The 26,999-nt window shown below is 36.9% G+C and overlaps 1 protein-coding gene across 2 annotated transcripts in view; it reads left to right on the forward strand.

The window, feature by feature from the left end:
- Positions 1–744: 744 nt before the first annotated feature.
- Positions 745–26,999, forward strand: part of nudt14 (nudix (nucleoside diphosphate linked moiety X)-type motif 14) — a 51,348-nt gene continuing 25,093 nt past the window's right edge. Inside the window, exons 1-3 of one of the 2 annotated variants that reach the window (XM_048206644.1) lie at positions 745–1,086; positions 13,845–13,906; positions 25,779–25,822. In XM_048206644.1, coding sequence (XP_048062601.1) covers positions 25,806–25,822 — 17 coding nt within the window. In that variant the 5' untranslated portion in view covers positions 745–1,086; positions 13,845–13,906; positions 25,779–25,805. The remainder of the gene's footprint in view (positions 1,087–13,844; positions 13,907–25,778; positions 25,823–26,999) is intronic. The other variant, XM_048206643.1, reaches the window with a different exon arrangement.

Consider the following 26,999-nt stretch of genomic DNA (forward strand, 5'->3'; position numbering starts at 1 on the left):
TAAAGATAGAAAACAAAAAGGCTGTGTTTGGAAAGGAATACTGCTGCCTAATGCTAGGTGTAAAAGTATAAAGAATGTTTCAGACAGTTTGCTACATTATTCACATGACCTCGCATGTTAAATTCAGAGAGATGACCAGTTATCATCTTGGAAATAAAATTATTTCACATTTTTAATCCAAGTTTATGTAAAAAAAAAAAAAAGAAGAAGAAGAGAAAGAAGAAGAAGAAGAAAACATCCTTTCATTTGGAAGATAAATAAAATAAATTAATCAAGAAAAGAGAAAGCTACTATGAAATGTATACACATGCATATAAAATAATATAGGCTATTATATTTTTAAGTATTTTATTATAATAAGTAGGCTAATAAAACTAATAGGCCTACAAAAAAAAAAAAAATGTATGTTGTATATTTATTTTTTTTTCTTAATTTTATGTTTTTCCACAACAACTACTACTACCTTAGGCTATATATATAATAATTTCACAATACCTATTATAGTTGAATACCTTATTTGTCCTGTCGAGGAAGTTGGGGGTGTCAAATGAATCATTCAGGCATTTGGGCAGTGCACGTTTATGGGAATATTAACAGAAAATTGTTCAATACTTTTCGCGGTTTATTTAGCGAATCACGCGCTCCCTGAAGTTGGTGCTAAATCTGAGGTAATGTCTGCACGAGCCAAGCACACCTGCATGCGCGCGTCAGGCGCGCGCGCGGTAAAGGTCGAAAAGGGGGTGTGCTAAGGCGACCGCGCAGTCCTTTGTCTAACCTTAAAATAAAAATAAATAAATGAATGACCTCATCCACCCGCAACTATTGCTGACTGGCAGTTTTCTGCACCGCATAGTCTCCTCTCTAAAAGGAACGTTACTACAACGCAAAGACAGCGTTCTTATTCTGCCCTTCACAGGCTTCCGTAGAAATTTCCCCTCAGTCTCCTGTAGTCTGCGGCTCTGCCATCTGTGGTGAGAAGTACCCGTGGGCAGCTATATCAAAGCCATGGAGCAGATCAATAATATTCAGGTGGTTCCGTGCACCAGCTCTAACTATCTGAGACCGTTTAGGGTGCATTATAATCAGGTGAGTCGCTAGTTTAATCGCACGTTATCATCTGTCAGTGATGCGGTCACACCTCATCATTTTGCTGTCAGCTGCCCAACCCCCATTCATTTTGTCATTGCTTTTATCGACCAACATTGCGTCTAATAATTCACAATCAGCATATGGCTTTAAGAATGTCAAACGGCGTATTTCAAATGTTGCTGATATCATGTATTGTGATCTTAGGTTAGCTAGCAAGACGCTATTATGCTATAGACAGGAAAGCAGCCACTTTTCCTCGAGCACATGCTTTACATTATAAGCAGCACAGCTGCCTTAGAAAGGCTTTATTAAAAGCCTGATGCACATAATATTGTACAGTTGGTACTGAGGAATGAAGGAAGGAAACGCCATTACGGACTGAACATAATGGAAACATGCTAGAAAACAAGCTATATAATAGTTAAATTTATCCTTACTTTAAGCTATCTATCTGTCTGTCTTAAGCAATTTTGAGATTACATATACACACACACATATATATATATATATATATATATATATATATATATATATATATATGAAAGCATGTGTTTACTTATATATATATATATATATATATATATATATAATTGTTATTATTATTATTTATTATTATATTTTTTATTTATTTTTTTACATTATTGTAAAAAAAATAAGGCACTGTGCTTTGTGTTTTGAATATAGTCAGTGGTAAAGGCTAATTATTAGGGACAACCCTCAGCCTTCTTGCTTTTATAAATATTAAATATGATAAGGACACAAGGTATTATTAAAACATTTTTAAGCGAATTCATTTAGGGACATCTAACTCACTCCAAGATTTAAACTCGGCAAAAAAATCCAAATAAGCTTTACAGATCTTTATTGGGTTTAAATAATGTTTTTCATACTTAACCATAAACTATTAAAGGGTTAGTTCACCCAAAAATGAAAATAATGTCATTACTCACCCTCATGCCGTTCCACACCCGTAAGACCTTCGTTCATCTTCAGAACACAAATTAAGATATTTTTGATTAAATCCGATGGCTCAGGCCTGCATAGACAGCAATGGTATTTCCTCTCTCAAGATCCATAAAGCTACTAAAAACATATTTAAATCAGTTCATGTGAGTACAGTGGTTCTACCTTAATATTATAAAGCGATGAGAATATTTTTTGTGCTCCAAAAAAAACAAAATAACGACTTTTCAACAATATCTAGTGATGGCCGATTTCATAATACTGCTTCATGAAGCTTCGGAGCTTTACGGATTGAATCAGTGAATCGGAGCGCCAAAGTCATGTGATTTCAGCAGTTTGGCGGTTTGATACATGATCTGGATCACTGATTCGACTCAAAAGATTCATAACGCTCTGAAGCAGTGTTTTGAAATCGGCCATCACTAGATATTGTTAAAAAGTGTTTTTTTTTTTTTTTCTTATCGCTTTATAATATTAAGATAGAACCACTGAACTCACATGAACTGATTTAAATATGTTTTATTACCTTTTATGGATCTTGAGAAGAGGAAGTACCATTGCTGTCTATGCAGGCCTCACTGAACCATCAGATTTATTCAAAAATATCTTAACTTGTGTTTCAAAGATGAACGAAGGTCTTGCGGGTATAGAACGACATGAGGGTGAGTAATAAATGACAGAATTTTCATTTTTGGGTGAACTAACCCTTTAACAATTATTGCACACGCTCCTGTGGAACAGTACTTAAGACGCTATAAGTTTACAGGCAGTAGACAATTAAGGTACAGTTACTATAACTTAGATTAATCCAGGATTAGGCCTTAGTTTAATTAGGACATTTAAGTTGATTTTATAAACATGCCCTAGAAAAAAACATTACTGGTGTGCATCTCAAACATGCATTTTAGTCTAGGACTAAGCTTAAGCCTTGTCTGTGAAACTAGCACTAAAGAGACCTTTCTACTGACTCTATAAAAAAACACCAGAAGAAAGATGCCCAGGTTCCCTGATCACCTGTTTGAACATGCTGTAGTCCTGCTGCAGTGAGGCATGAGGACTGCAGATGTGGCCAGAGCAATAAACCATAAAGTCCATAATGTAAGATGCCTGAGACAATGCTACAGGGAGACAGGAAGGGCAGCTGATCATCCACGCATGGCAAACAACATGTAATGTAACCCTAGACATGTTTGCTAACTTGCCAGTGCCTTGGTGGAAGAGTGGGGTAACATCTCACAGCAAGAACTGGCAAATCTGCAGCAATCCGTGAGGAAGAGATGCACTGTAGTACTTAAAGCAGCTGGTGGCCACACCAAATACAGACTGGAACAGGTGTTTTGTATCAAACGTAACTATACACATTCAACAACACTCACTACTGAGACAGCAAATACAATATACATTATAATATTAGCTTACATCAGGAAAAAAACCCATAAGATTAGGTTAAAAAATAATAATTTAATGTTAAAAGATAATCTTTTAGGCACTCAGCCCTAACTAGCCCTAAATTTGATTAGCCACCCTGACCATGGTTTTATCTTTTAACCTGTTGGTTTTGGCATTTGCATTTCCTTTTCTTATTTCTATGAAACTGCTGAGTAGTAGCTAAAGGCCCATGCCAACACATCTGTAGACTTCACAATCATATTTTAATAGCCTATGGGTATGGATTTATCTTTTAACCTCTTGGTACAGACTGATTTTTGGCATGCATCCCCATCCTTTTCCGTGGAACTGTGGTAGCAAATATGTCAACACATCCATAGTTTTTTTTCCTGAATTCACGTCATTTCTCCTTCTGTTGTACTGCCATGCATTAAATCCTTTTTGTTTTTTTGTGGGGCACCTGTGGGTGTTTCCTCTTTGATTGTTCTCCTCAAGCTGTGTGTTGCATTTTTCAGAGTGTAGTAATACTTCCTCTTGTTATAGTTTGACAAGCAGACCCTGGGTCCACATGAGGTATCTTAGTCATCCACATCTGCTGCTCTGTGTGGGCACGGATGGAATGCACAGTGCTTTCTGTCCAGATTCTTGTGCAATTGTCCCTTAATTTCAAGGTGTTTGATGTTTCATTTTGGGTCACGCACCACCTAAAACTTGTAGTTTGGATTTAAAGTGCAGCCTATTCATGGTCAGGCCTTGCTCAGTGGCATATTTGTTTTAAAAATGCTGTTTTAGCATGATTTCTCTGGTGGAATTTTAAGTACCACCCTGCCTATAAAGATTTGGTGTTTTATTCTCAGTGTAATAATTGTGAGTGTTGTTGATTAAACTCTTAAAGGGTTAGTTCACCCAAAAATTAAATTTCTGTCATTAATTACTTACCCTCATGTCGTTCCACACCCGTAAGACTTGCATTCATCTTTGGAACACAAATTAAGCTATTTTTGAATCAGTGGTTTGGAGCACTGCCAAAGTCACGTGAACCATTGAAATTTCGAAATGCTTATAACGGAACAAAGCCTCGTTTACTGAAATCATGTGACTATGGCCGTTTAAGATCGTTTAATACATGCCCCAAACCACTGATTCAAAACAAAAGATTTGTAAAGCTTCGAAGCTTCATGAAGCAGTGTTTTGAAGTCGCCCTTCACTAGATATTGTTGAATAAATTCATTATTTTGTTTGTTTTTTTGGCACACAAAAAGTATTCTTGTCGCTTCATAACATTAAGGTTGAACAATTGTAGTCACGTGAACTGTTTTAAATATGTTTTTAGTACCTTTCTGGGCATTTGAAAGTCTAAGTTAACTTAGACTCACGAACCATTGGATTTGATCAAAAATATCTTACTTTGTGACAGAATTTTCATTTTTGGTTGAACTAACCCTTAAAAGTACACATGAAATCAAAATTGACCTTATGTCTAGTTTTGTGGTGAACAATTAATCCGTGTAAGTCAATTGTCACCAAATTGTTTGGCTTCCTAATATTTAATCAAAATCTGAAAATGCTCCTCCCCTCTGCAACGGTGCCCCTTCTCTAATGACATCAGTTTGACGGCTTGGGTTGAAATTGCTTAAACCACTCCCCTGCAACCGTTAGTCTGCTATGAGCGAGAGATGGAGAGGAGGAGCGCTAAAGTAAAACTCTGCCCTCTATTCGATATTCCGTTTCACTTGGAAATACGTCACAACACTGGAGAAAACTCGTTTGCAACTTCCGGTTCACGGGGACTTTAAGTATGTCTACAAAGTAAAAAAAAAAATTCTTGCTTTAACTTAAAAAAAGTAACCTGGTTGCCTTAATGTTAAATTCACTGAAACTAAAAATTTTAGTTACAAAGAATACAAAGAAAGATTGGTGTAATCAACAGAAACTCAAAATATTATATTATCTGATCAACATTAATTAATTCAACAAAATAAAAGTGAAAATCATGAAATAATGTTTTTATAGTGTATTTGTTTTAAAAAGGAAGGATTCTGCTATGAAATTGATGCTGGGGGTAGGTCATAATAATGCAAGACATTTGAATAGATTTGCTTTGTGGTAGGAATATGTTCCATTAGAGAGAAAAATAAATATGTTTAGGCCATTCAGTTCATAGATATAATTCATGCTAATAATTACAAAGTGTTGTCAGAAATGCAAGCATATGAAGTCCTGTTCAGGCTAGTAGAAAAGAATAATTAGGCCTTAATTGTCCCGCTTTTCCATTATGAATGATTGTAGGAGGTCTTAAATGCATTAAAAGTGAGCGCTTTAAAGTGCAGGTCAGAAAACATCCAGACACTTTTTCAGGTGCAACAGAAGATAAGTGCAATCTATGCACCCACACCTCCAACCTTTGCCTCTCTGAAGGAAGTTGAAATTTTCAGCACCAGCCGCATCACTGAGTCACAGTGCTTTGCCACCCACACAGCCCTGCTGCCATGTACTAGTAGACGGTTGTTGCCAATCCATTCCACTACCTGTATTTTCAGATACTGCCACCCATCTCAAATCTCACCTTTGCACCAACTCTTTTGTAGATTCACCAGCAGGACTTAGTATTGTTCAATGAGTCAATGTGTTGTCTGGTTGAGCTGGGAAAAAATAATGCTTTTTCAATTAGTTAGTAGGGCTGTCACAGTTATGAAATTTGGCTGACGATTAAGAAATAATTGTGATTATGACAATTAATAATTAATTATGACTAGGGCTGTGAAACGATTAATCGCATACAAAATAAAAGTTTGAGTTTGCATAATATATGTGTGAGTAATGTGTGTAAATAATATGTATATATAAATACACACAAATTAATGTATTATTTAAGAGAAATATGTTATTTATGTGCAAAAAATGTATTTATATATAATATAAATTATATAAAAATATAAATAAATACATATACTTGTAAATATACATGGATGTGTTTGTATTTATATATATATATATATATATATATATATATATATATATATATATATACACACAAACACATCCATGTATATATTTGACAAATATTTACAAGTATATGTATTATTTATATTTTTATATAATATATATATATAAATACATTTTTGCACATAAATAACATATTTCTCTTAAATAAATACATTAATATGTGTGTATTTATATATACATATATATATATATATATATATATATATATGCATAATAATTACACAGTACACCCACATATATTAGGCAAACTCAAACTTTTATTTTGTATGCGATTAATGTGATTAATCGTTTGACAGCCCTAATTATGACCCCGTTTTAGGGTTTTGATGATTAATTGTCTGTTTAAGACTTTGTCATACTTTTTTTTTCATTCATTAAATAATTGTCAAATTATTTTGATTAATTGAATCCTTTGTAAGTTGTCATTTTGCAGTGTAAGATTAACACCTTTAAATATTAATTCCTTTAAATAACTGAAACAATCACAACAAACTGGCCAATCACAGAAAGCCATAAATGTAACATTCATATATATATATATATATATATATATATATATATATAATTGTGTTTGGTTGGAAGGTGTGGGTTGAATGCGCTAGTAGTACAATGCACTATAATGCACTATGCACTATGCACTGCCTTCATTGATGCACGAGCACACACACACATACTCGCACAAAGACATACAGACAGTACACTCGTACACAGAGATCATGCAGCGCACACACTGCATTATATTTCTCAGCAACAAAGTGGTAGCGTTGATGTTTTTGAAGTAATTAAACTAACAGCTTTACTATTAAAGGTACTCTGCACAAATGCAATTCACGTACATGCAAATGCAATCTTACACAATGCTCTATCTCCGTTTCTGATTTAAGGAGGGTAGAATGCTAGATCTATTGACCCGTAGCCAAAATAACTAATGAAAATTAATGATTATTCTTACCCATCTAGTCAGCTTTAATTTGTCAATCCTGGCAAAATGACCAATACCGCTTCTCCCTATACGCAGAGTGCACAGTCTGCAAAGGCTACCAACTACCAAGAAAACTACCATCCGAAAACAAACTGAAAGCAATTTCGAGAGCGATTGTGACCTAGGGGGGAACCTTGTGTCTATGGCTTTTGGTCTATGTCTCCCTCTTGTGCCATCAAAAAGAGCGCAGTAATCACGGTTGTCTAAAATAATCACCATTAGATCAAATAACTGCAACCAGATGGTTATTTAATTATCACGACAGGCCTAATCAGTACAGACCTTAATCACAAATCCCATATTAAATTTTACAATGGCATGTGCGGTATAGAGATCCTAGATCATGCGTAATTCTCAAAACTCGCAACTTTCCAAACTGACTTCTGAAAGTCTTTTGGAAAGATGCTTTATCACCCAAACAATTGGTATGTTGTTGAACAACAGTACAATCCATTGAGCACACGCTACTTTGTTTTCATTCCTGTCAAAAACAAAATATGTCACTACCCTGACAAAGGTCTGTTAATCGCAAATGGATTGACTAATCCTGAAGCGAGAGAGAGAAAAAAAAAAAAGGATGTCAGGCCCGCTCCCAAATGCTTCCGAGTCCATGACAAGACAAAGACCGGTCTTGAGTCCTACATCACTGGTGCAAATGATTTTACAGTGCACTGTCCCTTATACATGAAATCTGATATGGCAGGTTATTGTATATCAGGAACAGTAATCGTCCAATGCTCTCCCATTGGACACCTCCAGTAGATGAAACCTTAATTAATTAGTAGAGTGGTTGGATAATGAAATTTAGCCTGAGCTAGTTCCCAGTGTTGTTCTCATGCAGAGCCGAGAGTCACTCGGGTCTCGAGAACCAGCAGCTGAGCCAACATGGTCAACTGCTCCAGCTGCCAGGCTACTGCTTTAGCAGCAGGGGTCTTGGCTAGGAAAGGGGGTTATCAAAGGAGAGTGTATTGGGGAGAGGAGGGGTGTTGGATTAAAGCAGGGGTTGGTGGGCAGACAACAGTGTGCACTGGGTGGGGAAGAACAGATGAGGAACAATAGGGGCAGGGACGCTGGAGTGAGCAGAAGGGTGAGGAGGCCATGGGAAACGTGTGGCGGCCATCGCCCCAGCACCAGGCCACTGGGCGCGCTCAATAGACACAGGAAATGGGATTTACGTGAGGCAGATGTGCGCAAGAGAGGTAATGAATGCATTAGAGCCCAATGAGCAAGAAAAAGGTGAGATCGACCAATGTGCGCTTCCCATGAAAGCCGTTAACCCTACCCTCTATGTAGACCACCTCTCTTTAGACAGCTTTACAGAGACACTCTAAAACAATGACAGCAGAAGGAGATGAAAAGAGAAAGAAAGGCTCTTGAGCTTCGAGTACTCTTTGTCGCCCAAGGCTAGCCTGTCATCTTGCATTGCGTGGTAAGTGTGTCACAGTGTAACTTACTACTTATCGACTGTTTCCAAACCATAACACAACTGATGAAAGGACTCTTGTCACTTTCCCAAGACTGTGTGGCCCTATATCACCATTGACATCCTTTCTCTTACAGATGTTGGTTTTGTATGGTGAGAATCTGGAAGCAACTGCACCCAAGAACATTTTCCCACTGCATGGCATAGCCTCAATCTTGTGGCAGGAGGTTTTCAGCTGCCATTCATGGCATTGTATTTATGTCCTGTATATCATTTCCCTGTGAGATTGTGGATTGTTCGTAGGAACAATGATGTGTGGTTCTTTGAAAAGTTCATAAATCACTTGCATAGTGAAGAATATAATGTATGCTGCTGTCTCTCTTTACATGTTAGAGTTGTTTTCTGATGCTTGTTTTTCCCTAGTGAAAGCAAAGTCACAATGGTGCATGACATGACATTTGTTTTTTTGTGTAAATCTGTTATTCAAAATACAATAAAATGCTATTCATACAGACAATGACTTGAATTCACCTCTTTTATGATAAGCATGTTTTTAATTACCAAATTAAATTAAGTAAAAAATGCCCTGATAATAATTATAATTAGGGGAAAAGCCTAATAAAAATTACATCCTTGAAAGTAAAGAAAAAACAGATTGTCGTTTGCCATAGTCACATAGTTGTCACACACACACAAAAAAGTGATTAAATAATATTTCAATAAGTTCAAATCAAAATCATTTTGCAACCAACATGCAGGAAATATAAAGCAACATAAAACAGGAAATGACATAGAGAGGACCTCTCCAGACCCTTATGTTTGTCAAGGTCAGTTAGTTTTTTTTTTTTTTTTTAAATAATCAGATAATTTGAACTTTTTATGACAAGTCAAAGTTGTAAAATACTGTAAAAGACTCCCCCCAAAACGTATTGCTAATTCCGTAATTCATAATATTTATTGAAAAATGTATTCTAAATAGGGCTGCACGATTTATCACACAATATGAAAAATAGCATTGAACTTAAACGTTATTCTTAGTGTGATATGGCAGCAAATTTTTTTTTTTTATATATATAAATCCGCAGCTTGTCAATGAAGTATGGCTCCAAATGCTAGTCCATCTGAAAACACTGCGAGTTTGAATCTCTTATTACAGAGCCCAGACATGACATGCAGGAAAAAAATAGTAAATTGTGCACACGATTTACTAATTCGTTCCCGCGATTTACTATTTTGTTCCCTCGATTTACTAAAATGTGATTTAGTAAATCGAGGGAACCAAATAGTAAATCATGCGCACGGTTTAATTTTTTTTCTTGCATGTCATGTGCGGGGCTCCAACACACGTCAAACGTCTTTCCAGACATGAGAAGCATTTATTAACATATTGTCCAACAAAAGACAACATTTAATAACATGTTTTTGCTCCAAACTCACTTCACAATGACAGTTGAGCATCCTTCTGTGTGATGATGTGGCTTCTTACACAGCATAAGGTAGGCGTGTGTTTATTAGTCATGTTTAATTAAAGCGTTTCAATCTTGTGTTTATTTAGCTACAGCGATATAACGGCTTATTTCGAGATGGTCCTCACTGAAAACACAATATCCAGGGGGCGGGGTTGAATCTAGATCCAACTCCTCCCACTTTATATAGCCCTAAAACCTACCCGTCTCCGCCCCCTGGATCTAAACCTACCTATCTCCACCCCCTGGATGTAGATCAAACTCCTCCCACTTTACATATCCCTTAACCTACCTGTCTCCGCCCCCTGGATCTCATGTGCTCTTCAGTGAGGGGCTACTGCTTATTTCATCTGCGACAGGGCTTATTTGGAGTTTCTGCGCAAGCGCGCCCTCTGGCTTTCAGATGGAGAAGCATTTACTACTGATCACAGAGACGTACAGCTCTGACAAGCTGCGCATTAAATAATCGCAGCTTTTGCCAAATCGCGTGCGGTTTAATCGCAATAAATCTTGCAGCCCTAATTCTAAAAATATATTGCATGTATTCCAGGTATAAACAAAATGTTATTACTTTTAATTACTCAACTTAAACACTAATGGAATTAAAAAAAATTCTAGTTTTCTAGTTTAGTTTTTCTAAACCAACATGAATACAAAGTGCATTGCACATGACGTGTATGTGAAACTTTTTTTCGTGGGCACTCTAACAGTATTTGTCCTCATGCACAAATCCAAACTGTGGTGCTTGATTAAATTTAGAAAAACCTATGATACAAGTTTGTTTTACCCTCCATCAACTGGCGGCGTAATCAAGGATCTTTGTTTGTCTGTCTTACTGTTGGCAGTTGCTGTAATGGCTGCAGAAAGTTGTAGCCCTAGGCTCACAGGCATGGGCACTACTTAAGCCCAGTATGGGGCTTGAAGGGGGGCGGGGGTACACAGAGGGGGTAATTTGGGGAGGTAAGCTCACACCTGTGGGATGGAGGGGCAGAAGGAGAGTGGGGTCGATGAGGGGTGGAGGGCGCGGAGAAAGCAGATGGAGACACAGAGGTTGAGCTCCCTCTGTTCTCCCATCTCTTTCATCCCTACCCCTGTGCTCTGAAGCGCAAGAGCAGAAAAAAAAGAAGCGACACAAAGCCTTTTCAATTGGGTTAAAGTGGCAGACATGTCTTACACTTTTAAAATGCCCCTTACACTTTTAAAAATGTAAGTAAAAAAGATTATGAATGAAGCTGATGGTCGCATCTAAGAGGCTGACAGAACCCTTGCAGAGCAGAAACATTCCATAAAATGTTTATCGCTTGTTTTGTCACTTGTGTGTTTTTCTGTCGTAATTTATGGTCGTGCCAGTGAGCTTTGAGGGGAATCAGCATGTGTCCACGTCAGAGGGTTGGGTTTTGTTGTTTACAGAGAAAGTGTTTTGTTTAGGTGGTTGTTTGGTTCAGTAACATCGGCTGTTTCGGTGTAATGACGTCTTAGTGTTTACCTTTGAGATCTGAAGTACGGTTGAGGACTCAATTAACCTCTGTACCCTTTGCAGGGTGGCAGTGCATAATTGCATAAAACGCATCTCTCATTTTGAGAATCACGTTGTGCTGATGTTAAGGGTTTTTTTTAGAAGAAAATCAATGGGCTGGTACAGTAAACAAGCATGTGATTTCAAAATAATGAATCCTTTTTTGCTCATTATCCCTTGTATTTCACACCAACACCCTACCAGATCCAGACAACATCTTTCTTACTATGAATATCAGCAGGGCTTGGCACATGATAGCCTGGTGGGAATAATGTGCGATAAGGGCTTTAAATCTTAGGAAGTTTAACAGCACATGGTGGGAATTAAAGGCCTTGATTGTAAATGGCAGCGTGACGGCAATTGAATTCTCAGCAGCTGTCGGGGTCACAGCATTATATACTGCAAGCTGATGATAATTAGACTTTAAGCATGCAAAAGAACAAGGCCTGTCGCTCCTTCCCTATTCACTCATAAGCTTTTATTGCGAGTAGGATGGAGGGGGCACAATAATTTCAAGTCTCTGTGTCTCCTTCCACTCCCTGTAATCTGTGTTGTAATCCATGTCGCTTGTGATTCCCAGGGTCCCAAAAGGCTTTTCTTGTTGACCTAGAGAGTGGCCCTGATAATGAGGTACCCCCACCATCTGTGTGCAAGCCCAGAGACCCTGAACACACTTGGTTATACAGAATGGTCCTTTAGGGGGCAAAACAATAAAAAGAGCTAGAACCTCACAAGGGGTTTTGGAGGCAATATAACCTGGGTTTCAACTGGTTTGTTTCAGAATGATGAATCATATACATTTTTAGTGAACACTTGTTAAAGTGTCAGTTCACCCAAAAATGAAATTTCTGTAATTAAGTATTCACCCTTGTGTTGTTCCAATCCCATAAGACCTTCTCTTTCATCTTCAGAACACAAATTAAGATATTTTTGATTAAAGCTGCAATCCATATCTTTTTTTAGTTAAAAATTATCCAAAATCAATTTTTGAGCGAGTACATAACCAGTCAGTGTTCAAAATTATCTCTTTATCTTAGCCCGATTCACAACGGTAAGCTTGTAATAATGTTTTATAATGAAATTGGTACTGGTGGGTTTCCGCGGGAAATTCTAGCATCCAGCCGTTCTTCTTTGCGCCATTATATCACGTCTGTTTACATGAAGTTGTCCCAGCTAGTAGGCTATATGGCATGTGAGGATGCTGCTGGTAGCGGATCATTTATAGCCTTTTCTCACAGCAGCTGGAATAATTAAATTTATCATTTTTGATGGCGGATTATAATCCAGAAAGGTCCGAATGATAATAATCAGTAAGAAACTCGAGATTAACCCGTAGTCAAAAGCAAAAGACTTCGGCCTATAGAGTGGCTACAGAAATTGAAATCTACAGGTAACGCTAATACACACTGAATACACATAGTCTCGCAATGTTGATGTTGTTAACATTAACAATTTGAGAACAAAGTATAACAATAATAATCATTTGCATAGTTTGACGTGATCCAAGCTAAGTGATCATTAGATTTAATCACAATTGGCAGAACGATTTATTGTAATGGTTTTTTTTTGGTCAAAACAAAAGTGGCAGACATGTTACTTACTTTGACATTTTCTGGTGAAAATTCTTATTTTGGTCATACTTCCAAGACGTAGAATCTGTGTTTCAGAAGTACAGTATCCACACCGATGTGGTGACTGACAGCAAACATTAGATTCATCCGTGCCGATGCACAACCCACGTAAAGATGATAATTCTGCAATTAACTGCAATTGCAGGTTTCAAACAGAGATGGCGACAGAGACAAAACATACAGGCTGCAGCTTTTTAATCCAAGAGTTTTTTTATCCCCCATAGAAAGCAACATGATTACCATCATTCAAGGTCCAGAAAAGTAGTAAAGACATCGTTAAAATAGTCAGCATGACTACAATGGTTCAACTTAATGTTATCAAGCGATAACAAAACAAAAATAATGCCTTTATTCAACAATTTCTTCTCTACCCTGTCAGCCTCCTACACAGTTCACGTTGTGAACGGAGTGCAGTGCTTCAGTGTTTACGTCAGAACAAGGGTAAGTAAATTATGACAAAATGTTCTTTATTAGGTGAACTATCACTTCATTGGTTTATGGCTCGACATTTAGGCTACGTTCAGACTGCAGGCAAATGTGTCCAAATCCGAGTTTTTTGTCACATGTGACTCAGATCTGTTTTCTCATGACAGTGTGAATGGCACAAACCACATGGAATCTGATCTTTTCAATTCCAAATTTTGCCACTTCCATAAGTGGTACTAAATCCGATACAGGTCAGATGTTTTGCAATGCGACCGTAGTCTGAACAGTCATATCGGAACTCATGTGACTTTTATGTCACTCTAGAGCAGCACTTCTCAAAGTCCGGACTCCGGTTCGGATCCGGACCCGGAGGGAATTCAATCCGGACCCGCCTCCATTTCGTATTTCAACAGCAATTGTGTGTAAGGGATTAAAAATCTGGATTTCCTTCTTTGATAAACGCATGTCAAAATCATTTGTTTAGTGTTTTATGTCTTTTTGGACATGGTCCGAAATTAAAGCGAAGGCGAGATATTTAAAGTTTTCCTCCGTGATTCAGTTGCCATGACAACGAGTCATGCGCGACGCGACACTTCACGCGCAGTAAGCGTTTGAATGGGTGTGGAGCAGTGGTTCTCAACCTGCGGCCCGGCACAAATGTAAATGCGGCCCGTGATATGCCGACCACAATAATAATAATAATTAAAGCTGCAAGCAGCATTTACCGGGGTTCAAGCATTTAAGGCCTTTAAGCACATAATAAGTTATTATATTTTATTTAACAAGCATGTAAACATTTAGATCATAGACGGAAAAGACCATTTACAGCCAATACAGACAATTCAGTATGGAAAAACATGTTTTTTAAAGGTTTTTTGACAGTTATAGCGCCATCTGTTGCCCGATCTCCACCACTTTTTTTGGGTGTCCTCAGAGTGTGCCCATACATATGTGTGCCAAATTTGGTGAAAATATCTCATTCCGTTTTGAAGTTATAGACACTTACATATAAGAGAGCATAAAAAATGACCCATGAAAGACATTTATTGGATTTTTTTGCCACTTCCCATCAAAATTTTGACATTTGAGCTTTAACATATAGTAAACCAACTTAGGTTTCGTGTTTCCTACGCTGGTTTCGTCTCGATCGGACTAACGGTTTCGAAGATATTCGCAAAAGTTTATTAAGCGCTAAATCGCAACGTAGCACAAACCATAGGGTGAAACCTACCATATTTGGTATCATTAGACTCGGCAACGATTCAGGAGTCTAAAGAAGTGGCTCCCGTGAAAATGAGTCAGACGCATCCAAAGTTATATATATTTTCATCTAAAACCATTAAAACCATATGTTTTTTAAAGTTTTTTCACAATTATAGCGCCACCTATTGTCCGATTTACACGAAAATTGGCATGCTTCTTTAGAGTCATAGGTTGCATGTGCTCACCTATTTTGGTGAAGATCTGACTTTTTGTTTAGGTTTTATAGGCTTTTGGGTATATTTAGCCACGCCCATTTTCTAAATTACCCAGTTATAGCGAACCAAAGGGCAAAGTTCAACTTTTTTTTGATAATTATTGATCTAGAGAGTCCATAGAATTGTCCTACACTAGTTTCGTTCCGATCGGGCAAAAAACCTAGGACTAGTTCGCAAAAGTAGGTTTTTCACATATTTGCAAATAATTAATGAACGATTTGATTGACAGCATTGGTTCTTGAGGCAAAGTTGTTCAGCATGAGGAGATCTATCAAATGATATGGATATTGTGTGGTTTTATGAAACACCACATGATTGCTGAGGCATAAAACTCGTTAGCGTCAACTTGTGGCCGATTTCTTTCAAAATTCTTACAGACCTTTAGGACCATGAGTCGAACATGCCCATCAAGTTTCGTTCCGATCGACCTCCGTTAACCTTGTCTAATAGGTGCTCAAACTTCATTGGCCGATGGCGGCCATGTTTTTTGAGATACGCTAATGTCCTCATAGAATATCATGCCCCCTTGGACCAAGACACTGCATGCCAAATTTCAAGTCAATTGGACTAACGGTTGCATAGTTACAGCTGTTTTTATGTTTTTTTCAAGTTATAGCGCCACCTAGTGTCCAATCGACGCAGTTTTTTATCGTGACCAAAGATTAAGCACCTAAACATGTGTACCAAGTTTGGTGCAAATATCTCATTTCGTTCTTGAGTTATAGCCATTTTAGTAAAAGTGGCTCCGTCCTTAGCGTACGTTTTGGGGTCCCTTAGCGACCGTTAATCAAAATTTCAACTTTTTTTTGATAACTTTTGATATTCAGAGTCCAGAGAACATTTATGCACTGGTTTGGTTCCGATCGGGCGAAAAACCTAGGACTAGTTCGCAAAAGTAGGTTTTGGACAAAATTCAAAATGGCGGGAAAACGGGACCTCGCAGAGCGAATCTGATCTTCTATGCTTTTAACCGCCTTGACCCAAGGATTCCAAATATGTAAATTTTTTAATCTACGACAAACGGTTTAGGAGTTATGAGCCATTTTGCGCATTTGATTGCTGTAGCGCCACCTATTGGCCGATTTGGGTCATACTTTGTCAACCTCTCCTCGATTTTTGTACTATCATTTGACAAAGTTTCAAGTCTCTAGCATTTACGGTTTGGGCTGCACAATGCGTTTTACGGCAGAAGAAAAATAATAATAATAATAATAATCCTAACAATTACAATAGGGTTTCAGCACTACGTGCTTGAACCCCTAATAATAAAAATTAGCATACAATTTATTTTTGTTTTAAAATTTAAATTAAAGTGAATTATTAAAAATATATAAATGAGCTATAATGCTTTATTTGTCATATAAAATAATTTTGGTGAGCTTTTATTATTTTCAGACATCAGGCAATGTAATGACGCAATCACTGTTAACGAAACACAAGTGCGCGCTTAGGAAGAATTCAAACAGTAGCCATTAATTTTGTAAATTTAAGCCTCAAAATGGTCAAATTTGTTATTAAAGGAGAAAAACTAAATGTGGAAGATAAAATGAAGGAACACATGCAAACAAGAAGAGTCGCAGCATCAGCAGTAAAGGTAAGAAGAATGGAAGAATCAGTTTGCTGTTAGGCCTAATGAGCGAGATGGGCAGCCTTCCGTTTGCTCTGTAGTAAAGTACTTGACAAGCAAAACCTACAATTTCAAAAGACTGAACTGTGAATTCGATGTGTTTGTTTGATGTATTTTAAATCAGTAAAATAACCGCATCAGCGCACCCGCGGCTGGAATGAGCCCAACTCAGCGCGCGCTCGTGGATCCGATGCTGCGCGAGGGATTGCGACATGACAGAATGCTTGATATCGTAATTGTAATTAGCCTACAGTGCGCTCAGTGTTGTTTGTAAAAAGAGCTGAGTAACATTTGCTTATTAAGGCATTTATGTGATTGTTTGGTGACTATTGCGATGATGTTGAAGAGAGTCATAAAGTCATACAGAATTAAATAGCAACTTAAAGTGATTGTATATACAGTTTGTGTGTTCATTGAGCATTACTGATTATTATTGTAAAGCTAATGTCAGTAAGTTAGTTTTTATTTGTTATTTATTGTGTGCAACATCTTGGTATAATAATAGTATTATCTGCTAATACCATAACATTAAATCTGATTAGTTTGCATTGGTGACGTCATATGTAAATTATATGCGGACCGTGAGACTTGCACTTGGACCATTGTGCGGCCCACTGGGAAAAAAGTTTGAGAACCACTGCTCTAGAGCAACATTCGTCACAATTCTGCATGGAATTGGGAGTCACTTCAAAGATTTTACATACCCGAAGTTATCAAGACAGATGCAAAAGGTACACTCTAAAAAATGTTTGGTTAAAAACAACCCAAGTTGGGTTGAAAATGGACAAACCCAGCAATTGGGTTGTTTTAACCCAGTGGTTGGGTTAAATGTTTGCCCAACCTGCTGGGTAGTTTTATTTAACCCAACTACTGATTAAAAATGACTATATGGCTGGCTTAAAATGAATCCAAAATAGGTGAGAAATTAAAAATCAGACACATAATTACTAGAGGCAACAATAATAATCAAAAGGTGTACATTTATTAATAAGCAATTTAATAAATGTTTATTATTTATTATTCATTATCTTATTAATAAATGCTCATTTATTAAACATATTAATAAATGTTAATTTCCAGCATATTTTGGGTTCATTTTAAGCAAGCAATACAGTAATTTTTATACAACAGTTGAGTTAAATAAAACTACCCAGCACGTTGGGACAAACATTTAACCCAACCGCTGGGTTAAAACAACCCAATTGCTGGGTTTGTCCATTTTCAACCCAACTTGGGTTGTTTTTAACCCAGCATTTTTTAGAGTGTAGTCACTGAAGAACAGTGATGTCAGAGCTCATAAGTATTACAGTAACAGCTCTATATACAAGCAAAACATGAGGGCTTGTATCATAAATGTTTAAAAACTCTGCTCTCTTTTTTATCCTTGTCTTTGTTTTTTATATTGCCTGTGCATAAATTTGCTGGCTTCCGCAGCAGATCACACTATAAATAAATGTGTAATTACTTACTTTAATGTTCTCTGTGTATACTTCTGTATGACAGTATGCTTTTTATTGCGCTTTCAGCGGATCTGAGCAGTAAATTGGAATTGAGCACTCAGGCTCGCAGTGTGAACGTAGCCTTAGAACCAGATGATTGTTTAAATTGTGGCCAGAGCCCAGACAGATCTTGACTTAACATTGTATGTTATAATGTACTTCCTTGTATTACAAGATTCTTTACCGTGAAAACCAAATGGTGCAGCCAAACCTGTACCACATGTCTCTTATGAAGTGAAGCCTATAGCCCTCCATTAAACCTGAATTTCTTGTACCTTTCAGTCATGAATTCAACTAGTTCAGTCATTTGACCTTGTGAGTTCAACAGCATACATTGTGAGTTAAGAGTGCACGTTTGTACACATCCTTATCTCTTCATTTACCTGGATTTTAGTTCCAGCTAATATATTGTTAATATACATTTTGCAATTGTTCAATAACGCTTTATAATAAGGTCTCATTTGTTAACATTAGTTCATTTGTTTTTACAGTTGTTGAAGTTGGAAGTTCTGTTTGTGCACAATAATAAGTGATGAATGAGACTTGGTGAGGAATCATCTTATGTTTTAAAAAATGTAATTATTAGTCAGTTATCTAAAGTGATTTAAATACAACTGCCTTTGACGTGTTTGTAAATCATAAGTTCATACATTTAAAAAGTAATAGTATTACAGTTTTAAGGCTTTGTCGGGTTCTACAGGATTTATACCTGCAGAGCAACATCTCTGATTTCACTTCTTCTGTTTAGATAAAATGCTTTGCAGAACATCGGAAAGCAACATCAAGAATTTACAGTAACTGCTTGAAATACATTAAATTAGTCTTATATAGTCTTTTCACTATCAGTCATTACAAAATATTGTTCTTATGCTAATGGTGTGTTGTTCCTGTTTGCCTGTTTCTTAGTATGTTTACAGTAAATGCATTTTCTCAACATACATTGGCATTTGTGTGCCTGTTTCGATCTGTTGCTTATATCCTCCGAGGAGGCAAGGGAGGCAGTGCCTCCTCAAAAAATTAGTATGAGAAAAGAATCCATATTATAAAAATAAAACAACGCAAATATTACAAAATATGATGACAAAAAGCATACAAGTCGTTTTTCTAAAGGAACACTGTCTAACAGCGACACCCACAAATAAAGTTACAGCATGCCTCCCATGGATCTGCGGACTAAACACATAAATGAATGGCAAGAACGCATTAAAAGTCTTCTGTTTTCAGTTAAAAATGTGTAATTTAAGAGGCCCGTAAGTTAATAATTGTTGATTTTTACAACAGAAATGATTCAATCAAAAACTTACTTTAGCTCAATAATAACTTTTTCCTAGAGCTGCTGTAAAGCCCAAACAATCTTTGTCCATTCATTTTCCTATTATCACTGTAAAGCTGCTTTGAAACAATCTATATTGTAAAAAGTGCTATATAAATGAAGATGACTTGATTTGACTTGACTATTAAAAAGAACAGCTGAAAATCAATACACAAATAAAATATATTGTCTAAATTGTTACTGCCTTTAGTTATTATTTTGGAATATGTAAAAATGCTTAAAACACTAACTTGATGAGATTGACGTGGTTTTAATAAATGGAACATTAATTACATTGTTAATGTAAAAATACAAAATAGAATTGTATTTGGTTTCTTTTTTTCTTTTTTGATGTAATGTAAAGTAATGTTCATTTAACGAGGAAAATATGACAATGTTAATTTACATTTGATTTAAAATAAATAATAAATTAAAAATAAATAAAACTGAGGTCATTGTTCAGAATTGCTCACATGGTGTAAAGGCTTGTGGTGTTTACATGCTATTTATTCAACTGCAGAGTTGATCAAGATGAGATTGCATGAATTTGGCCCACCACTTTGGAAACAAGGCCATTTATAGTATCACTTCTACACAATGTGGTGGCATGAATGGTTTTTGGAGATTCTTGGACTTTGGTCGATTTTTTTTTTTAAATTTTATTTTAACAATTAGACAACTCGGAATTGGTATACATTTTATAAATCGGTTGTTCTGTTTCAGATTTCATCTTACATTTTCTAGACTATTATACACAAATCTACACAAATCTCGTTGCTTTACTAGGATGCATGGCTAGGTTTAAGGTTCACATGTTAGATGTGTTTGTCTGCCACTTATGTTCTAATAGTAGTAAGAAACATCCTCTGGAAGTCACAATAATGTGAACATGATGTTATAGAAAGTCTCAGCTTTCAAACTCTGTATATTTTAGCACAAAAGTCAAACAATATATGTAGTTTTGATGCTCTTTATCCACCTCAGTTCAATACGGGGCACAAGTAAACCAAGATTCATGAAGTCCTGCAACTGATACAATGTCATTTTGTAGAAACAGCCCTCATAAAGCTGTTTGTGATGATTCAGGATGCTGGCTCTGTTATTTGAATTTGATGCTGACTGTTGGCTGTCAATGTCAGGCTTATTCTTGATTTTAAGTAATGTTTTCCACACCTCTATCTCAGAAATATTTTCTACTGCAGCACTAGTATTAGAAAAAGTCTGAAACATGCAGTTTTTTTTTTCAGGATTTCATGGCAGTGATTATGTAGATGCAATAGACCTGATGTCTGTGGTACGTGAATGTGCATACTTGACTGTTGAGCAACAAACATTAATCTGTTCTTCCCTCATCCTTAAGCCCTTACTCTTTGCTCCTACGTCTTTTTCTATCTTGTAATAGCTTATGCTCAGTTTGCAGCACTTTCACTTTGTGGGCTTGTCTTTGCAGTGCATGAACTTGCATAGCCTCTCCCTTTCAGTGCTCGTGCTTCAGTAGTGATGGTTGGGTTAATACTGGTTTTCAGACTAAGGGTTTGCATTCATGGAATGTAAATGTTCAAGCTTTTCAGAAAACTGCGGGCTGTCTTTGTTTCAGATACTGTAGTTGGCATCTTCCCTTATGAACCCTAAAAAATAATCACTCGGATGATAGTAGCGTAAAGACTTTTGTTTGACAATCTAAAGCTCGGCACTTTACATCCCTCTCCACACATTAACATACCACTTTTGCCTCCACAAGCATGCACTCAAGTGTACACTTGCCATGAAAAGGAATTTTTATCCCCACTTGTCTAGCCCTGTAGGAAAAAAATTTAAAATTTTGCACCTACACTGAAATGTTTGGATCACTGTGATGTGATTAGGGATCTGGCACACACCTCTTTCCTGGCCCATGCCTTTTTATAACACTTTTTGCGAGGTAAACCACATCTCTTCTGCAGTGTATAAAGTACAAACACCAAAGTTTTCAAATGTAGTTTTAATATTAAGTAAAACTTTAATATCTCTTTTGTCTTTGCTGAAAAGTTTTTTCACAATGCTTAGCAAAACTTACCTTATGCCGAGTTCAGACTGCACGATTTTAGCCCCGATTTTGGCCCGCTGACAAATACCCGAAATCACAGGCAAATCGGTGCTCGTTCACTCAAGTGACAATCACGCAGTGTGAATGAGCAAAGACGCGATCTGAGAGAATCGCAGACGAGTCGCCGACGCCCGTGAGATATTTGGCATGCTAAATATCTGGACCTGTCGGCGATTCAAAATCCTGCTGTGTGAAAAGTGTTCTGACTGAAAACTACATCGGTGATGACCAACAGCCAATGAGAGAGCAAGATACAGAGCAGCGGAGAGTTCGGGGAGGAGTTATAGACCACAACATCAGCAAGCATGGCTTCATTCACATAAACATTACAATTCTATCAAACGGAAACAAAACACAAACATTTGCTTGACCATCCGCAACAGAAGTATATTTATTTATATGTATTTAGCTCCAACTCTTGTTGCAGAACACACAATCCACAGTCTCCCCAACCATTTCCTCCTCCATATTCTTCTTTTCTTTTTCTTGTATTCGCTGCAAATCAGCGCACAGGCAACTCGTATTGCAAGCTTCTTGTGGGCTACCGTTTTAATAATAATAATAACAACTCCGGTCTTTCCACGCGTGATATCGCGTTGTTTCCTTGTCACATCTCGCGTGTGTTTGGTTGTGAAACGTAGTTTGCTGCGTGCCAGACAGAGTTGTCGGCGATTCTTCCTGTTGTAAAGTCATGCAGTGTGAAACCTTCTGTCGCCGATCCATCGTGCAGTTTGAACACAGCAGCGACTGAATGCTGGCCAAGATAGTCATGCAGTGTGAAAAGAACAGTGACCCGACTACTTTGAAAATCGTGCAGTCTGAACTCGGCTTTAGGTTTCTAGATATCTTGCCTGCAAGCAGTAGTATCGTTGTTTTGAGCTGATTCTTTTCAATGAACTAATCAAACCATTTCTTAGATTAGTCTAAATGGTTACATTTTTGGGGTAGACAACCGCATTTATTTACAGGAGTGAGTCTCGAAATGTCCTGTTCACACAGCAACTTACAGTAGCATCTCGAATACTGTCTGTAAACGTTCAACGGGAGTTATGCCCATATCCTCTTACCATGGTTCAAATTACTCGCGTTCGGTTTTTGTCATGGTTTCAGTACGGTTTGGTATGTGCTACGTTTAGCGGAAAAAAGGACTACTGTCAAATAAAAATAAAGTAAATAAGAACAAATAGTCAAACTATAAGCAGCAACACAAATAAATACAGTAGAGCAAAGATACAAATAAAATAAACAGTGTTTTTCACGTTATTTAGACGTAATTACATTTTACGTTTAGACTTTAAACGTAATCACAAATGACTGGAAATTCATTAGTCAAAAAGATCTTTTCTAAATATTTACTTTTCTTTCATGTAGCAAAGCAGCTGAGGCTTGAGTAATGAAGATTACAAGAACCTTTTCAAGCATTTAACTAGCTGCTATTGGATTAATGGAGCAACTCTGACACCATACAGAGCTACGAGACTGAAGTTTGTTCCGCTTTCTCAGTCTTCCCTCCAAAACAGCCACATTTTGGAGCCAAAAGATACAGGTCATTAGCACGAAAAGCGGCATTGCCCAAAGCAAACATGACCTCGTCGAATCCACTGACCGTGCTTGGTATGCAGGTTCACTTTCCACACTCTCGTTTTACACTGGTGCCTCAGGTAACCGATGACTGTTTCCATTAATGGAGCTTTGCTTCTTATTAACAGATCAGACCAGCAACCATGATTAGGTAGGTCACGCTTAAGCTGTTCAACTGGAAAAAGGTGCTAGAATTTTTTTTTAAATAAGCATATTGTCTGTTCATTGAGAGGTGTAATGAAGCCTTTGATTATTTCTGTATTTGCGCTTGCGACCATACATCCAGTTTGTCTTCCAACCAGGCGGATGGCACTTTCTGTGATAGTAGCTTTTGAGGGTTAAACTAGTCCACAGTGGAATTCTGCAAGAAAGTCAGTAAATTACAACAAATTTTTTTTTTTTTTTTTTTTTTATAATAATAATTTTTATGTTAATAATATTTACTTAGTTAGTTAGAAAATCCATATGAGTTCCTTTAGCTTTAGTCCTACAATATACCGCTTATGCTGAGCTATGCTTAATTTTTCAAAGTTCAGAGTGATGTACTAATTCACTCTTTTGTGGTGAATGAATAGTTACTGTGGGTGTAAGCATAAAGAGCACCCATGAAAAGAAAATTACTCATTTCCAAACCCTTCATATTATTAAGGCTGTAGGCTACTTTTTCACAAATATGACACATGCTTTTGATCTGGTATGTGTTGAGACAAATATTGGGTGCAAAGTCTTGGACGTAAGCATATTCTGAATATCATTGTAATTGTTCTATTTGTGAAAATATGATACAGGATCTTCAGAGAACACACTTCTGTGATTCCAAGACACTTATTACATCACCTTGATACACAGCTCGGTTGGTTGAATTGAGTGTGAAATTTAATGAAATTGGTTGTATTGAGTGTTCATTGGGTGTTGAGTTCCCATCCCAAAAAAGCTAAACTCATGATATAAAGAAAAGACAATACGTTTTACATGAGTGAGTGAATGTAGAATAAGCAAGAGGTGATGCTCCTTCAAGTAAAGTACAAGCACACACACTTGGCCGATCCTTTATCATCTTAAGAAACACCTACAACCTTTTCAAGAAACATGTCTGATCTTGTGAGATTCATGTCTCACAGAATCCCTGTCTTCAGGCAATGAAGTGATCAAAAGTGCTAGAGGTTTATATAAAAGGGTGAGTGAGACACTTAGTACTGCACAAAACTTAAGCCTGGGCTGTTACTACTAACCTTTCAAGAGCTACACACACCCTCTCCCAATATTGCTGTAGTGTTTTGACAACTCAAATGCACAAAACTTCTTGTCAAGCTTGAATCCAAAAGTTGCCATTTAATGGTTTAATTAAGATTAAATGGCAACTCTTTAACCTTTGTATATTTATTGTGCTAACATAATGATCTTTAACAGTATATAACAGCTATAACTTAATATCTTGGGATCTGTGGCTAATTGCATTTTATATAATGTATTGATTAATAGGATGTCTGGTTAGCAACTACAGTAGGAGTTAAATTTGCAATATTCAAAACAAAAGCCCGCCTGACTCATTTTAGCAGGGAAATTAAAATTTCACGTGACAATCCCTCTCCTCATGGAGAACAAATTTGCCTTAAAGACTCTGAAGTTACAGCATGAAAATGTTTCAATATTTATTTAACATTATAAATAAAACTATCAGAATTATTCTTCTCATGAACCACTTCCTTTAGGTGTCATCTCTGGATATGGAGTTTATAAGTTTGCAAAATTTAAAAGGTTAGTTCACCCAAAAATGAAAATTCTGTCATTAATTACTCACCCTCATGTTGTTCCAAACCCTTAAGACTTTCGTTCATATTCAGAACACAAATAAATATCTTTTTGAAGAAATCTCAGAGCTTTTTGTCCCTCCATAGTCAGCCTACGCAATTGCAACTTTGACGCTTCAGAAAGTTCATACAGAGATCGGAAAACTTATCTTTATGAATTGAGTGGTTTAGTCCAAATCTTCTGCAAAAAAGCTTTCAGATTTCATCAAAAAGATCTTCATTTGTGTTCAGAAAATGAACGAAAGTCTCATGGGTTTGGAAGGACATGAGGGTGAGTAAATGATGACAGAATTTTCATTTTTAGGTGAACTAACCCTTTAAATAGAAGACTTCAGTTTAATGATTAAGAAGGCTGAAAAGGGCTCTTTACAGTTTTGAATATTAAAAGTGTCTGTCTCAGTTCTTTGTTTGTTTTACATATTTATCTAAATTGTTATTTCAGAAGGTATATGATATTTTAAATTTTTATTTTTATTTTTTTTTTTTTTTACAGAATGGAACAAAGAAGTCCTGGGACTTTATGCAAACCCATGATAGGTGAGGATGTGTCTTTCTTTCTTTCTTTCTTTCTTTCTTTCTTTCTTTTTACAGTAATAACATTTTGAAGTAAGCCCTTTCTGAATTTGAGTCTGGTTGATTTAATCTGACTGTAATCTCTTTCTCTTTGGTGTTCTGACTGCCCTTTAAATTGATACATTAGAAGAAATGGAGATTTCCTGTTAGCCTATTTAACCATATTCTCAGAGAGATGTCCATTGCATTGAGTTGCACAGAGTGTAAATCATTTAACATAATACTTCAAGGCGACTATAAACCTGGGAGGATTAGAGGCTTTTGGAGTTGGAATGTCTCACCATGGTGCAACAATAGGAAGTGCTCCCCTTCCCCAAAAGTCTTTTGTGTGCACATCTTGATCTCTCCACAATTCTTCTACATGCTCACATCTCCATTGAGTTTTGTCATGATAAATCTGTCCCCTTTTTTTCTTACTTTTATACACAATCCTCTTTTTAGTTAGTTCAGGTAGACCTTACAGCCCTCCACCTGTCTTCAGTGCAGTTACTTATCCTTGACCAGGCTTGAAGTGTCCAAGAGAGAGACAGAAGCAGTTAAACTTCCATTCTGTTTTCCACACAACCTCTTCCCACCGACCCAAAGCAGTCTTTGGGTCATTACACACCTAAGAGCAGCCTCTTTGTACCTCTCCAGTTGTCAACTGCTGCCCTGAGATCAAGGTGACCTTTCATACAGGGTTCATAAAAGCTATTGGTGAGGATTGAGAACCTCTGTGGACCGTGTGTCAATATTGCAAGACACATTTATTTTTCCATGGAGCTTTCTGGTTATTCAATCATTCTCAGCAAGTAGACCTGGTGGAACAAAGTGGCTACAAAGTCTCTGGCCAATAATATAGAAAGAGTTACAGGATGTTCCTATATTAGGTTTCTTAAGAAGGCCTTTGTTCTTCAATGAGGAGTGTCTGGACCATGTCTGTGAGAAAATGGTCCACAAAACAAAACTGTGGGCTTATAACACCTCATCCTAAACAGTCATGATATCCTGATTTTAACCAATTCAAAATGCTGCAAGGTGAGAAAATTACAGCCAGTCAGAAGAACATACAGCTACGTGGATCTGGATTTTGGACCAATCTTATTTCACTGTGGGTGGAGCAACCCAGCACAATTCAAGCGAAGAATTGAAGAATATTGTG

The sequence above is a fragment of the Megalobrama amblycephala genome, linkage group LG11 (assembly GCF_018812025.1).
Source record: "Megalobrama amblycephala isolate DHTTF-2021 linkage group LG11, ASM1881202v1, whole genome shotgun sequence".
NCBI lineage: Eukaryota > Metazoa > Chordata > Actinopteri > Cypriniformes > Xenocyprididae > Megalobrama > Megalobrama amblycephala.